Here is a 16679-nt window from a genome sequence, read left to right as displayed (position 1 = left end):
TGACCTTACGAAGGTCAAGCAGGGAGTGTGCTGCCTTTATGGCAGTTAATTTTCGCTTAGTAATTCGTTTGTTAGCATTCTAGTTAAAGTTAGGATTGTTTAAAGTTGTCTGTGAGATATTGTGGCATGCGATGATGTCACATCTGGTTTTGCCACATCCTGTGGGAAAATACCGGTTTGGAGAAACGGGAAGGTGGGGGTCGAGACATGTGCAAGCGTGAGCAGCAAGCAGCAAAGTTTTCTCTCTATGCACCAGGAACATTGTGAAAGCAACGCTGTGAGCTATGAGATAATCGATATGTTGAATTAAAATGTTAACACCGATCCTGTTAAAAGTAATGATGGTCGATAATGTTTATGTTTTCGTTAGTTAAAGAGTTGCGGATAGTTTGCGTTGAAGTGTATTTAAAGCAGTCGATGGCGTAGGTAGATTCTGACTGTATGCTGCACTTTAATGTAATGTAGTGTTGTAGTTTTACTTTTGCAAGTATTTACGATGTAATTGTAATATCAAGAAGGAAACAAATGCTGTACAAATCTTGTATTGTTTTATCAACAGTTTTCACCATACGTCAATGTGGAAGAGTGAACAGTAAATGGTTAATCTTACTGTGATCCTGTCGTTATTGACAAAGGTTTAACTCGATGTTTAGCTCGGCGTTCCGTTACACCCGAGCGAGAACACTACAAGCAGAGAAACCCCACCGCCAGTTAGCATTTTGGCGGTGAATTGCAGTGTGATGTAGACACACCAATGCACAAGTATAAACGCTCACAATGGCGTAGGCCACTTACATAGGCTACGGCGTAGAGCCTACGCAGAAGTATAGATTAGCCTTTAGACAAATTGGAAGAATGGGGAAAAAAAGGCAGATGGAATACAGTGTTGGGAAATGTTATGATGACGTATTTTGGTAAAAGGACCAATAGAGCAGACTATTATCTAAATGGGGAGAAAATTCAAACATTGGAGGTGCAAAGGGACTTGGGAGTCCTCGTGCAAAACTCCCAGAAAGTTAATTCACAGGTTGAGTCTATGGTAAAGAAGGCAAATGCAATATTGGCTCTTATTTCAAGGGGAATAGAATATAAAAACAAGGAGATAATGCTAAAGCTTTATAAGATACTAGTCAGGCTGCACTTGGAGTATTGTCAACAGTTTTGGGCACCTTATCTCAGAAAGGATGTGTTGTCATCGGAGAGTCCAGAGGAGGTTCATGAGGATGATTCTGGGATTTGAGGGGTTAACCCACAAGCATTTGGCAGCTTTGAGCCTCTACCCACTGGAATTTAGAAGAATACATGGGGATTTCATGTAAACCTACCGAATGTTGAAAGGACTAGATAGAGTGGATGTGGAGAGCATGTTCCCTGTGGTAGGGGTATCCAGAACTTGAGGACACAGCCTCAAAATTGAGGGGTGACCTTTTAGAACACATGTAAGGAGTAATTTTTTTTTGCCAAAGGGTGATTAATCTGTGGAATGCTCCACCACAGACTGCGGTGGAAGCCAAGTCCATGGGTATGCTTAAAGCCGAAGTTAATAGATTCCTGATTTGTTAAAGTGTCAAGGGATATGGTGAGAAGGCAGGTGTATGGGGTTGAATGAGATCTGGGATCAGCCATGATGAAATAGTGGAGCAAACTCAATGGGTTGAATGAGATCTGGGATCAGCCATGATGAAATAGTGGAGCAGACTCAATGGGTTGAGTGGCCTGATTCAGCTCCTATGTCTTACGGTGTCATGGTCTTATCTAAATGGGTAACTCATTGACAGACAAGAATGCCCAAGTGAAGGGCAACCTGCCAGAAGCGGGAGGTAAGGTAATGGTTATAGTTGTACCAGCAAAACTTGGGACTACAACCCAGATGGATGGGACTATTTATAATAATCCTGACTGGAGAAATGTGTGCCCTCGTGTAAACTAAAAAAGGGCCAACTTGGAAACACTAGTCCTACCCGAAAAGATACCTCGGGCAGGAATGATTTAACCATGCAAACATACTTCTACAGGAACAGAAAACATGGAATCTGACAAACTACACTCAGAAGAATTTGGATAATTGAATGTGTTAATCCTCTGAGACATCTCTGAAGAGCAAGTACAATGCAGACTCTAAACTGAGTGAATAACAAAGAACGACTGTGGGGCATACAAATGGGATGCAATTCAACAGGGACAACATGATAGCATCCAGTGCTGTGAAATGGACATATGAAAACTGCACAGCACTTGGGGGAAATCTGGTGTGTAAGAGAGGGATGCCATGTTTGTATCTGTCATGCCAAGACACGGGACTAATGAACCATTCACAATGAATCGCCGGTATGGTAAAGCAACAGGGCTGCTCCATTTGGGAATCAGTCACTGTGGGACCTTCAGTTACCACAAGAGCTCTACAGTGTATTGAGGGCAGAGACATAGTGGCTATAGGGTTAGTATTGGAAAATAGAGGTGAAAGGATTACTCTAGTACCAGGCTACAGCCACGTGCAGGTAGTCCTTAACCTGGCTGCTTTATATTCCCTAGCTTTTGTGAGGACAGAACAAATTGTCTTTACCAACATTTACTCTATGGATAAGATACTCATGGTGCGTTTAGGACAGAAAGATGGAGAAGGACAAGGGGCTTGATAGAGTGTTAGGAGCAGGATATTCAATGAGGGTTTCCACAGTCGATACTTTAGATATAGCAGAAGTAAATATGCAAATCAGTTCCCTCCAGCGGAAGTTAAAGGGGATTACAAAACAAAATTGCTTGGGATGGAAGTAGTTGGAAACTCTCCAGTTATTGTAGTCATCAAAGGATATACTAACAAAGTTGTTGATAGTGTTATGAATGTACCACAGCTCTGAGGGGCCGAAGGGTGCGGGATAGCCCCCTCCTTTGTGAGAATCGCAAGATCACTATTGAGTCCGTTCAGGAGACTCAGGAAATGGGAGAGAGAGACGTGCCGAATACCTCGTTCCACCGCGATGCAAAATAATGCGACATTGACCATTGTCTCCTGGAGACCACGTTCGTGGATTGGGGACTATGCTACGTGCAAGCCCTCGGGCAAAGTGGGCTGGTTGAGAGAGAGACTGCATCATCCCAACCTGATTGACGCCTGAGACCCCGTGAGGAAGTATAAAGGAGGGTCTGGGGGAACACCCCCTTCAGATGCACCAGAAGAAACGCTAACGATCCCGTAGTAGCGGGAAGCCAGTTGAAGGAAGCCATGTGCGTTGGATTCCGTGGCTGGAATCACGGAAAACAATGGGGAAGCCCGCTCTCCTGATTCAACGGATTTGCTTCATAAAAGACCCGGGCAAGTTTCTTTCCTCACCAATCTCTCTCTCTCTCTCCAACAAGTGAAAACCCAGCGGTCCCCCCGCCAAAAGGCTGAAGCCTGCCGGAACTGAGTGACTTTTATATTTCCATCGGACACTATATTATCCCCTAGACAAACGATCGAGCTGTTTCTTATTGATGGTTATTATTAGACCCGGGCTTTTAGATTGAGTAGTGACGACGTATATTATCTGAATGTTTGTATTAATCTTATTTTTGTGCCCCTTTAATAAATAAAGACTTTTAAAAATAGTACCATCAGACTTCAACGGACCTCTCTATCTTTGCTGGTAAGTGATCCAGTTACGGGATTTCATAACAGTTGGGGTTCTCGTCTCAGGATTTGACACCAAATTGGGAGGCCAGTGAATCGGGCTTGTAGATCCAAAACTTGGATCTGGTTACGCGAGTAGCCAGACAGGAAACCAGCAAAGATGGACATGGGTGAATTTATAGAAAACCCGACTCTGGAGGCGCTGGAGGTGGCCTCCAAATCGGACTTGATAAAATTGGCGAAGGAGTTAAACCTCGCAGGGGTGAGGTTGTCAATGAAAAAGCGGGAGGTGCGAAGGGCAATAACTCAGTATTATATTGGGAAGAATGTGTTTACACCTGAGGTGTTGGAAAATATCCCTGAAAAGGCTCAGTTGGAGATGGAGAAGTTAAAGCAAGAGCAACACGGTCAGGGGTCAGACCGAGAGGAGCGGTTTGATGTTAGTCGGGCGTTGAGGTTAGTACCCCCGTTCGAGGAGACAGATGTTGATAGTTATTTCTTGCTTTTTGAAAAGGTGGCAGTGAATCAGGAGTGGCCCAGAGCACAGTGGGTGGCGTTGTTACAAAGTGTGTTAAAAGGGAAGGCCCAGCGGGCATATGCGGCATTGGCCATGGAGGGGGAAGGGGAAGAGAAATATGACCAAGTAAAGGCGGCCATTCTCCGGGGTTATGAGCTAGTAGCTGAAGCATATAGACAAAAGTTCAGAAATTTATGAAAAGGGTGGAATCAGACGTATACCCAGTTTGCCTATGAGAAGGGTGTGCTCTTGGACCGTTGGTGCACCGCGGAAAAAGTGGATGAGGATTATGGGCGTCTCAGGGAGTTACTTTTGATTGAGGAATTTAAAGGTTGTGTTTCGGAGGACATCCAGATGTATTTGAATGAGAAGTCGAAAAAGTCCATTTCAGAATTTGCTAGGTTCGCGGATGAATATGCCCTAACCCACAAGACAAAGTTTTCCTCGAATAAAAGTTCCCAGAGAGACCGTGGGAACGATCGAGAAAGTCCGACGAGTGAGGCAGAGGTCCCACTGGGAGCTAGCAGTAAGGTTGAGGGGGAAAGGCAAGACGGCCAGAGGTTTCCGGGTTGATCTGTTTTAATTGTGGAAAGGGAGGGCATATTGCATCTCGATGCTTTGCTCCGAGGAAAGAGATAGGAAAAGGGAAAGCCGCAGTCCCTATCGGGTGTGCCGTGGTAATCAGTAAATCGACCAGAGAGCCCCGGGTAGACAGAGTACGAGAAGGGTCTGAGACTTGTCTGACACATGGAACCGTGTCTTTGAGGAAGGGGGAACCACCAATTCCCATACGAATCTGGAGAGACATGGGGGCTGAGCTGTCGTTGATCAGCAGTAAGGTACTAGAATTTGGTCGAAAAACGGGCATGGTAAAGGTAGAGGATTGAATAGAATAGAAATGGTGGCTTTACATGAGGTCATTATGGATTGTGAGCTGGTGCCTGGACCCATTGAAATAGGGGTGCCATCAGAGTTCCCGAGAACTGACGCGGACGTCCTTCTCGGTAACAATATAGCAGGTGGTAAGGTTTGTGCAGCCATGATGCCGACCCGCCGACCGGCGAGTGCGGTGGCCCCGCCCCAGAGTCCCAGATCTATCCCGCATGTGCAGTCACTCGTAGCCTGTCGAGAAAGGCAGCTGAGAACGAGAGCAGTTTAAATCCGGCCAGTTTTGATTTGGCCGAGACGTTTCTACCGACCCTGTACCACGAGGGTTTAGAGGGTGGTAAAACGAAGAGTAGTAAAGTGAAAGAGGGCAAGGGAGAGGAGGTAGGTCTGCCCTTAGCGAGGAGAAAGGTCCTAGAGGCAGAAAATAAAGATAAGGAATCGATAGAGCGGTTAAGAGGTCCAGAGTTGGACATGGATGATCTGTCTGGTTTGGCAGAACTGTTTGAGGAAGTTGAAACTTCTAAAGGTGTTCCCGATAATGAAATGAGGGCAGCCCTAGATAAAAAGGGTGCCCTTACCTCGAAGAAGTCTGCTGGGTTGGCAGATGAGGTTGTTTCAGCCCACGGGGTTGAGTTTACTCCAGAAGGCAGTTGCCCAGAGAGTACCTGGGAAAAATGGGGGAACTTAGAATTTAAAAAGGGTATGGGTATTGAAAGCCTGGAAGAGGCCAATGTCCCGTTTGAGTGTGTCCAAGATGGGGGTGCACGTGGTACTGAACCTAATAACGGAGCTCAGAAGAAGTCTGAGGTATTTGATTCAGTGGAACGGGGCGGCCGTCCTTGTGGGTCAGATAGACTTGGTTCAGTGAAAAAAGGGTTAACCTTGGTAACAGTGGGAAGTGAGAGTTCCCAGGTGGGTGTGCTCGAAGGTGTGTTCAAAGTTAATGCAGAATTTAAGAATGGGGAGATGAGGATTATTATTGAAGGAAACGGAAAGTCTGTAGTTCCCAAGTCGAATGAAGAAATTTTAAACCTGGCAGATCGCTTACAGAGTGAGCCGGGAGATAGCGGGGGCCCCCCACTCTATTGTTATGCCAGGATGGGGTGTGAAGAGGTCGAATTCGAAATGCTACTTGAACAAAGAGTTCGAATTAAAAACTAATAGCTTGAAGGGTCCTGACAAAAGGGCTAGCCACCTAGGTAAAATTAAAGAATTGGGTGGAAATGGTCTAAGTTTGGGACACGTGTTGATAAAATAACCCCTATGAACGAGGCGGGCGGGAGTTTACCACTCCAAATTACTCAAGTTCCCCACGGGTGGTGGGGGGGGGGGGGGGACGACTCACTGGAAAAGAGGCGACGGTTAATGGGGATGCCATTTTAAACAGCAAAGCAGGTTGTACGGGATTGCGCCAAAGCCTGTGAATAATAAAGACAGCCCCTTGGAGACCGAAACGATTAGTATTCACATAAACTTTTGTAGATACACATAAGCTAAGATCACACCTCCTTAGTTTTGTTGCTGAAGAAAAGAAATAAAAATAGGTGGTTATTAAATTGAAGTCTGATGCTACAAGACTTTAGTACGATATGCGATGTTAAGATATGAAAGAAAGTGACACTGTAATCGTTAACTGTTTAGATACTGAATTGAATGTATAACTGTATTACTCTGTTAAAAAAAAACTTTTGTATTGTGTTAAATTCTAAAACCCTGTAAGACTCTGTACTACTTCGTTTTCACTGCTGGTGAAAAGGCTTTGAAGAAAGGGGGTGTTATGAATGTACCACAGCTCTGAGGGGCCAAAGGGTACGGGGTAGCCCCCTCCTTTGTGAGAATTGCAAGATCACTATTGAGTCCGTTCAGGAGACCCAGGAAATGGGAGAGAGAGACGTGCCGAATACCTCGTTCCACCGCGATGCAAAATAATGCGACATTGACCATTGTCTCCTGGAGACCACGCTCGTGGATTGGGGACTATGCTACGTGCAAGCCCTCGGGCAAAGTGGGCTGGTTGAGAGAGAGATTGTATCATCCCAACCTGATTGACATCTGAGACCCCGTGAGGAAGTATAAAGGAGGGTCTGGGGGAACACCCCCTTCAGACGCACCAGAAGAAACGCGAACGATCCTGTGGTAGCGGGAAGCCATTTGAACGAAGCCACGTGCGTTGGATTCCGTGGCTGGAATCACGGAGAACAACGGGGAAGCCCGCTCCTCTGATTCAACGGATTTGCTTCATAAAAGACCCGGGCAAGTTTCTTTTCTCACCAATCTCTCTCTCTCTCTCTCTCTCTCTCTCTCTCTCTCCAACAAGTGAAAACCCAGCGGTCCCCCCCCAAAAGGCTGAAGCCTGCAGGAATTGAGTGACTTTTACATTTCCATCGGACCATATATTATCCCCTAGACAAACGATCGAGCTGTTTCTTATTGATGGTTATTATTAGACCCGGGCTTTTAGATTGAGTAGTGACGACGTATATTATCTGAATGTTTGTATTAATCTTATTTTTGTGCCCCTTTCTAAATAAAGACTTTTAAAAATAGTACCATCAGACTTCAATGGACCTCTCTATCTTTGCTGGTAAGTGATCCAGTTACGGGATTTCGTAACAATAGAGTGAACAATGACACCTGACGCTATAACAAAACATGCATTCTGTACAACATGTGCTGCCTGGCTTTTGTCTGTAGTTGGGACAAACAGTCTGCAGTTGGAAGGCCACCAAGTCCTGGATCGGATATCAGACAACCAGCTGAAAGAATGGGTGGGTGAAGCTGCCCCAGTGTGTGACATTGAGATCTCACTCTAATGATGTCATGGGAGGCTCGAAAATGAGAGGGATCCACTGTATGTTGCTGCAGTCCTCCACATTCCCAACACAGTGACAATTACACACACTCTCTTATGAGAGTGCACAATGGTGTAAAATACGATGAAGGAACCTGGATATCTCTAAGCTACCTGCCGGCTTACACAATCGAGTTACACTGGTCTGGGGGGTGGGGAGTGGGGGGTGGGATGAGCTTGATACAATGTCACCAAATGGGGCATGTCCAGAGGAGAGTGTATGAAGAAGCCTGAAGGAATTGAAGGAATATGGTTTTGCTATATATAACTATGCTGGCTAGTGAGGTAGTGGTATCAGCCCTGGACGTCAAGGTGAATTGTCCGGAGCTTCTTTATCCAGCTGGGTCCTTCAACACTTTCCATCGGTGCTGGGCTGAGTGTTGAGCTAGCAACTCGGCCTCATAAAAAAAGTCAAAAATGACACCCGATGCGCTACAAGGCACAAAAAGGAACAACGACATGCAATAACTGTTCCATGTTCACATTGCCAGTTAATAACAAAACTTGAAGTATGCTTTGGTGAACAACATCTACTAAACCTCAATATCAGCAAGAGCATATTACAAGGGGCGGTTACAATGCAATCCGACTGGCTATAAAGTGGCAATCAGTAATGTCTCAACTGAATTAATGAGTGTGGGGCAGAATTTGCCTAAGCCAGCTGCAGAAGGGATTCTGGAGCTGCAGCTTACCATTTATGGTAGTAACACAGACAAGGATTGCACAAGCACATAGCCACAGAACTACCACCCATTCTACATTGCTGAATGGAAAAAGATCATCTGACAGGATAAGGAAGCCATTAAGAAATGGGATGCACTGTCGATAAGGATAACAGATCATGAGAATAGACCCAAGGTAGCTCTAGAGAACCCCTCATTTTGGTACAATATTTGGAATTGGGCCTTGAATGCACAAACCTACTTCTGGATTCGACTCATCTCTCATATTATCGATGTTATACAGCTCACTGATTGTTTAGGACCATTATTATTTTAGTGTTTGTACTGTCACAGCAGGTAAAGCGTTGGTGTTAGGGGGATTGATATCTAGTAGGCAAAACTATGGGATCCAATCTGTTAGGGATCTAAGCTTTAGGCCTTATTAGCCATTCTAGGCCATGGGCTAAGAATGGGGACTGTTGTATGGGGAAGAATAGTGAGGGCGAGGAATGAGAAAATAGGGATATGGATTGTGCTAATGTGGTAACAGGGAACCACAGACAAAGCCTTGAAGCAGAGAGTTGAATGCAGCAGTGATGACGTCCAAGATTCATGAGTTTCGTTAATTATGTTATAGTGTGCACCCATTGTTGTAATAGAAAACTGGATTTACTGTTAGACCCATGAATAATCATTTTACTCTGTAATCAGGACCTAGTCCATTATTTAATTAAGTCTTCCTGTAGCCACCATTCTGTTATCAAAATATATTCTTACTGGTAATCTCAACAACTGAGAATGTAAAACCTCTACCAACTTCGTGCTCAGGTAGACCAGCTTTGACCGATCTACTGGTATGCTCCACTTTTTAAAAAACCGCTCATTATTTCAAAAACTGTGATTTTTCAGTTTGTTCCTACAAAGATCATGCTCTTTTCTCACTGCTGCCATTGGAGAAGGCACAGGTGCCTCAGGACTCACACCATAGTTATTACCCTTCAACTCTTGAACCAGAGGGAATAACTTCACTCACCCCATCACTGAACTGTTCCCACAACTTATGGATTCACTTTTAAGTACCCTGCACATCACATTCTCAATATTTATTGCTTTTTTTAAATCTTTCTTTCTGTGTTTGCAGTTTGTTGTCTTTTGCACATTGACTGTTTGTCCATCCTGTTGGGTGTGGGCTTTAATTGATTCTATCCTGTTTCTAGTATTTATTTACCATGAATGCCCTCAAGAAAATGAACCTCGGTGTTGTAAATGGTGACATACATGTATGTTGAAAATGAACTTACTTTGAACTTTAACATTATTAGACAATAGATTTTTCCCAATACTTGCTGGACCTCCAAGGAAGACTCATGCAAATCATGCACCAGTTATTCCAAATTCCTCTGCACTACAGAGGTCTGCAGTCTATTCTCTTTTAAATAATACTTTTCTTCCTGCCACTGCCTGTAAGGAGTTTGCTTATTTTTCCTGTGACCGCATGGGTTTCTTCCTACAGTTCAATGATGTACCAGTTGTTAGGTTAATTAGTCTTTGTAAATTGTCCCGTGATTAGGCAAGGATTAAATTGGGGGTTTGTTGGGTGGCGTGGCTCGAAATGCAGGAAGGGCCTGGTTTGTGCTGTATATCAATAAAATAAAATAAAATGAAATTCATGGATCTGGGAATCTGGAGCAACATTTGAACTGCTAGAGGAAGTCAGCAGGTCAAGCAGCATCTGTGGAGGCAAAGGAATAGTGATATTCTGGGTCGAGACCCTGCATCAGGGATCTACTAGTGGCACACATCTTGCCTCTTTTATAAAGTGCTGGAGAACCTCAGGCAGCATCTAATGAGAGGAATAAACAATCTATGTTTTGGGCCAAGACCCTTCGTCTCACTTGGTCTGAACCAATCAAGAACCTATCAACCAACGCTTTAAATATGCCCAATGATTTGGCCTTCACAGCCATCTGAATTCAACAGATTCGCTACCTCTGACTGACAAAATTCCTAATCATTTCTGTTCTAAAGAGACGTCCTTGTATTCTGAGGCTGTGCTATCTAGTCCCACATTCCCCCACTATAGGAGACATCCTCTCCACATCCACTATATCTAGGTCTTTCAATATTCGCTAGGTTTCAAATGAGAACCCCCCCCTCCCCACCTCCATTCCTCTAAAGTCCAGCAAATACAGGTATATTGACATTTTCAGCTTTATTACACAAGCATTTGTGTAAAACAGCAGTCTAGATCTGACTGTTAACTCCCCTCCTCCCACCATCTCTCAGTTTCCTGAAGGTGTTCTTATTGACTCCCAGAAGAGTATACATAGCCAGAATTTTCTGCTGATAATTTGTTTGATGTACAGGGAAAATGTGTCAGTAAGTTGACAGTAGGGAATCTGCAAAGCTAAGCACTGGCCCCATGCTTAGTCACACAAGCCTGTGCAGAAGCAAATAATCCCAGACAAAGCCCCAACCACAAAACAAATGGAAAAAAAATCAATGTGCCTAAGTCATGCTCTCTGGCTCAGCTGATTACAAAACCTGTCAAAAACTAAAAATGTAACCAAATCTCTTAAAATTGTATTTAAAGAATAATTAAAATGAATAAAAATCAAAACTAAACTTCCACAACAATTGTTCCCATTTAAAGAGTTCCTGGGTGAGGTGCACCCCGGTGCAAATTGTTCTTCACCACGTCATTAATGACCACAATGGGCTGGGTGACTCAAGCCTACAACTATATGTGAAAGTCTACAAATTACATTACCAAACTTCAATGGAATTAAAACTGCTTTGTGGGCCCCTTAATGCTGTTTGTAGAAGTTGCAAAAATGCTGACATCTTTATTTGTTGTAGTCATTGGGAAGTTATCAGCTTACATTGTGTAACACTGTACTACGTCAGTTTTAACTTTGTTCTTATTGACTGCCATCATTTAGTCTCATAGATGTGATTTCTGCTGCCAGCTCTTACCGCAATAAAGCATTGTCCTTCTAGCTACAGGCAATTTTTGCTCTTAATTCACTCTATACTGCAACGACTGGAAAGAATTGTGAGAATGCTCTCAGTGGTAAGAACAGGACCTATAGCTGGACCATGGATTCCCTCAAAGGAAGGAGTTCTCAGAACATAAGATATAGGAGCAGAATTAAGCCATTCAGCTCACAGGGTCTGCTCCGCCATTCCAACATGGCTGACTTATTATCTCTCTCAATCTCATTCTCCTGCTTTTTCCTCAGAATCTCTGATGTCCTTACTAATGAAAAACCTATCAACCTCCACTTTAAGTATACCCAATGCCTTGGCCTCCACAGTCATCTGTGCAAATGAATTCCACAGATTCACCACCCTCTGGCTAAAGAAATTCCTCCTAATATCTGCTCTAAAGGGTGTGCTTGTATTCTGAGGCAGTGCCCTATTTGAAATGTCCTCCACATGTCCATTCTATCTCTGTCTTTCACAATTCAGTAGGAGATTTCCACCTTGTTCTTCTAAATTCCAGTGAATAAAGGCCAGAATCATCAAACACTCCTCATATGTTCAATCTTTCATTCCTGGGTTCATTCTCATCAACCTCCTCCAGACCCTGCCCAATGCCAGCACATCCTTTCTTAGATAAGGAGCCCAAAACTACTCACAATACTCCAAATGTGGTCTGACCAATGCATTATAAAGCATTACTTCTTTACTCTTATATTCTAGCCCTCTCAAAATAAATGCTAACATTGGATTTGCCTTCCTTACCACCGACTCAACCTGCAAGTTAACCTTTAAGGAACTCAGCACTAGGACTCTTAAATCCCTTTGCACCTCCCATTTCTGAATTAGCTCCCCAGCTAGAAAATCGTCTATGCCTTTATTCCTTCTACCAAAGTACATGACCATATACTTCCCTATACTTGGGATGAGGTTACCAAGGAGATCTAAGACTGCAATCTCGCAAAACCTTAATTGTGAGGAAGTCTGCAATGCAGGCAAATCCCTGTGTCATGTGGACTGAAAAAAAAAGCAAATAAAGTCTGCTCTGCATGAGACTGCAGTCTAGGTGACCCGTCTAATACAGCTGTAATCAGCAAACTATAAGATATTGCATGTATCAGCAGTAGCCCACTGGAATAAAATCCTGAGCTAGAAAAGAGTGCGACTGATTTTGACTTCTGTGGGAACAAGCAGTCAGGGCACGCTCAAGATTATAAATGAAGTTTTGGGTGGATAGGTATCTAAGTGATGAAAAGGATCGCAAGTTGAGTGCAAGTGGTACAGTTTTAGATGAAGTGGGGTTAGTGAAACTTAGCTATTTTGTGAAGAACTTTTTTTTAAAAAGCCAATGAGGTTAAAAATTGCAATGGAGATGTTCCATATTACATTACTGCTGATAAACCTTGAGGGTGTTTTACACTGGAAATAAGCAGAAGACACAGGAGCAGAATTAGGCCATTTGGCCCATTGAGTCTGTTCCACCATTCTATAATCTCTGATTTATCATATCTTTCAATTCCATTCTCCTGCCTTCTCCCCATAACCTTTGCCACCCTTACTAATCAAGAAGCTATTGACCTCGACTTTAAATATACCCAATGCATTGGCCTCAACAGACATCTGTGGCAATGAGTTTCACAGATTCACCATCGAAGCTAACGAAATTTCTCCTCGTTACTGTTCTAAGGGTAAAATGTTTTTTTGGAAGATGCAATTCCCGCAAAGTGTCAGGTGCTGAACTTTCCAATGTGTGTTCAAAGTTACAGAGAGCATTGCTACATTGCTGTACTCTAAGTTAACTGGATTTCCAATGGCACAACACTGTTTTGTATTGGAGCAACAAGAGATTTCAGATGCTGGAGTCTGCAGCATATTACTGGAAGAACTTACTGGGTCAAACAGCATCTGTGGAAGCAAAAGGAATATGTTGATGCTTCGGGTTGAGGCCCTACATGAGGATTGGGTGCGGGGGAAAGGGGAGAGGAAAAAGATGGCTGGTTTATAGTCAGTGTTGACTTTATTAGGCACACTTGTACAGCTGCTTATTAATTCAAATATATAATCAGCCAATCATATGGCTACAACTCAATGTGTAAAAGGATGCAGTTATGGTCAACAGATTCAGTTGTTGTTCAGACCAAACATCAAAATGGGGAAGAAATGTGATAGAAGTGACTTTGACTGTAGAGTGAGTGTTGTTCCGAATGGGTTGGTTTGAGGATCCCAATAACTGTTGACCTTCTGAGGTATTCATGCACAATAGTCTCTAGAGTTTACATTGAATGGTGTGAGAAACAAAAAAAAAATCCAGTGAGTGGCTGTTCTGTGGTGAAAATGCCGCGTTAATGAGAGAGGTCAGAGGAGAATGGGCGGACTGATTCAAGCTGACAGGAAGGCAATGGTAATTAATCACACGTTACAGTGGTGTGCAGGAAAACATCTCTAAATGCACAACACGTTGAACCTTTAAGTGAATGGGTTACAGTAGCAGATGACCATAAACATACACTCAGTGGCCACTTCATTAGGTACAGGAGGTACAGAAAGGTGGGATTGGAGCTGGGAGGTGATAATTGGAACATGATGAGGAAGGGAATGATGAGCAGATGGAGCCCGCAAAGGGAATGGATTGAACAAAGGTGAAGAAAAGGAGAGAGAACCTGGGTGGACTGGTGGGAATAGAAAGAGGGTGTGGGTTACTAGAAACTGGAAAATTCAATGCTTGTACCTTTGGAGTGTAGGCTACACAAGCAGAATATGAGGTGGTGTTCTTTGTGCAAAGGAATTCCTAGGCCAAAAGGTATTACAAAGAATGGTGGGGATGGGGGGAGAAATCTCACTGAAACCTAAAAAAATATTGAAAGGCAAAGATAGAGTGGATGTTGAGAGGATACAAGAACTTCCTTTCAGGGAGGAATTTCTTTAGCCAGCTGGTGGTAAATCTGTGGAATTCATTATCACAGAGGGCTGTGGAGGTTGAGTATCTAGAATATATTTAAGGCAGTGGTCAACAGGTTTTTGATTAGTAAAGGTGCCGAAGGTTATGGGGAGAATGGAGTTGAGAAGGATAATAAATCTTCCATTATGGATTTGCAGAGCAGATTCAAAAGGCCAAATGTCCCAATTCTGCTTCTATGTGTTATGGTCTTAGGGTATTTACTTTATTGTTGCCTATAGGTCCAATAAAAATAATTGCCAAAAATATTTATATTTATTTAATGCAATAGTTCTTACCTGTTGACACTGTCATTTGCAACCTGGATCCTATTATCTATGAGAAGGACCGTTTTATAATCCACATAGGCTTGTCGATATCGCTCTATGGAATCGTAGGCCATAGCTCGTCGCAAAAGTGGCTTTATAGAAAATGGCTGCAGCTCCAATGCCCTACAGAAGTGAAAAAAAGAAAATTACATGGTACTCTCAGGATAGAAATATGCCAAGATATTCATACTGTCATCCTTATACCCTTCACTTAGCGTTATAAATGTATCTGTTACTTTCTCCTTCATATATTTGTCTCACCAAAATATGGCCTTCCCCTCACATTACCTTTCATCAACATGCATCCCCTGTCCAATCACAAGCAGAATTTCCAAATGAATCTCTCTATAACTATTCATCGATCATTAAGGTTCTCTCCACATTTATTTATACTAACTACACAGATATAAAACGTAGAACATTACATCCCTTCAGTCCACAAAGTTGTACCAATCTTTTAACCTACTTTATGATCAACTAATCCTTCTCTCCTACATACTCTCCATTTTTTTTATCATCCACGTGCCTATCTAAGAGTTTCTTAAATACTTCTAATGTATCAGACTCTACCACCACCCTGGCAGAGCAGTTCACGTACCCGCCACTCTCTGTGTAATAAACTTACCTCTGAGACCCCCTCCCTATACTTTCCTCCAATTACCTTAACATTATGCCCCTGGTTATTTGCCATTTCTGCCTTAGGAAAAAGTCTCTGGTTGCCCAATCGATCCACGTCACTTATCATCTTGTACAGCTCTAGCAAGTCACCCCTCATCCTTCTTCACTCCAGAGAGAAAAGCCTAGCTCGCTCAACTTATCTTCATAAGACACATTCTCTAATCCAGGCAGCATCCTAGTAAATCTCCTCTGTACCCTCTCTAAAGCTTCCACATCCTCCCTATAATGAGGTGACCTTTTGTCACTTTCTGCCTTAGTAAAATGAAAACTGTAACATCTTTTCAAAACCTGCAGCTTAATGGTTATTAAAATTTGTCCAAAGCCAGCAAAAATAAGATAGTGTCAATAAGTGGTGACTCTATCTGATGAGAAAGATCAAATATTCCTGTTTAGGATGACCATAGCTGAAATCCACATTTACAGCCATGGATACTTCAGTAAACAGCATCGTAGTGAAACAATTAAAAAAATCTATCAATATGTAAAATTAATGGATCCTGGACTGCAGGGTCAGACTGTGAGTGCAGTTCCCCTTTAAGAAAATGGAAGCAGGGATGGCATGCTGGACTACAAGTAAGATCAAAATGCTGAGGCCTTAGACCCCCTACTCCTGACTATCCAGCTGGCGAATATACAGTTTCTGCAAAATAAAATTGAAGACCTCAGAATAAGATTGCTTTACCAGAGAGACATCAAGGACTGATGTGTATTTTGCTGCATGGAAACATGGCTGTCCCCCACCATTTCTGATGCAGTGTTGCAGCCTGATGGCATCACCATTCTCCACAAAGACAGGATATCTCGGTCTTTTAAAGGTACAGGAAGTGGAGTATGCTTCATGACTAACTCATCGTGGTGCATAGATTCTGTCTCAGTCCTGTTCTCCCCACCTGGAACATCTAGTGGTCAAATGCCGTCCATTTTATCTTAGGGAGTTTTCCACCATCATCCTGGTAGTGATGTATATTCCACCTAATGCCGGCACTGGAGGAGCTGTGCACCATAATCAGCAGGCACAAAACAGCGTATCCTGATGCCTTCTCTATCATTTCAAGTGATTTCAACTCGGCCAGGTTGAAGAAGTCTCTGAACAGCACCATCAACACATCACCTGGAGAGGTAGAGGTGTCAACATACTTGACCACTGTTATACCACTATCAAGAAAACCTGTCATGCCATCCCACGCATATACTTTGGAAAGTCCATTCACCTGGCTGTACATCTAC

The 16679-nt window shown here is 43.2% G+C and overlaps 1 protein-coding gene across 7 annotated transcripts in view; it reads right to left on the bottom strand.

Moving 5' to 3' along the window:
- Window positions 1–16679, bottom strand: part of LOC132395291 (sperm-associated antigen 1-like) — a 151397-nt gene that overhangs the window by 52253 nt on the left and 82465 nt on the right. For all 7 annotated transcript variants that reach the window (XM_059971684.1, XM_059971703.1, XM_059971721.1 and 4 more), the window contains one exon: window positions 14745–14897. In XM_059971684.1, coding sequence (XP_059827667.1) covers window positions 14745–14897 — 153 coding nt within the window. The remainder of the gene's footprint in view (window positions 1–14744; window positions 14898–16679) is intronic.

This window comes from Hypanus sabinus, chromosome 1 (genome assembly GCF_030144855.1).
Source record: "Hypanus sabinus isolate sHypSab1 chromosome 1, sHypSab1.hap1, whole genome shotgun sequence".
Classification (NCBI taxonomy): Eukaryota; Metazoa; Chordata; class Chondrichthyes; order Myliobatiformes; family Dasyatidae; genus Hypanus; species Hypanus sabinus.
The sequence above is the reverse complement of the archived record's forward strand: the minus strand, read 5'-3'. Positions and strand labels throughout refer to the sequence as shown.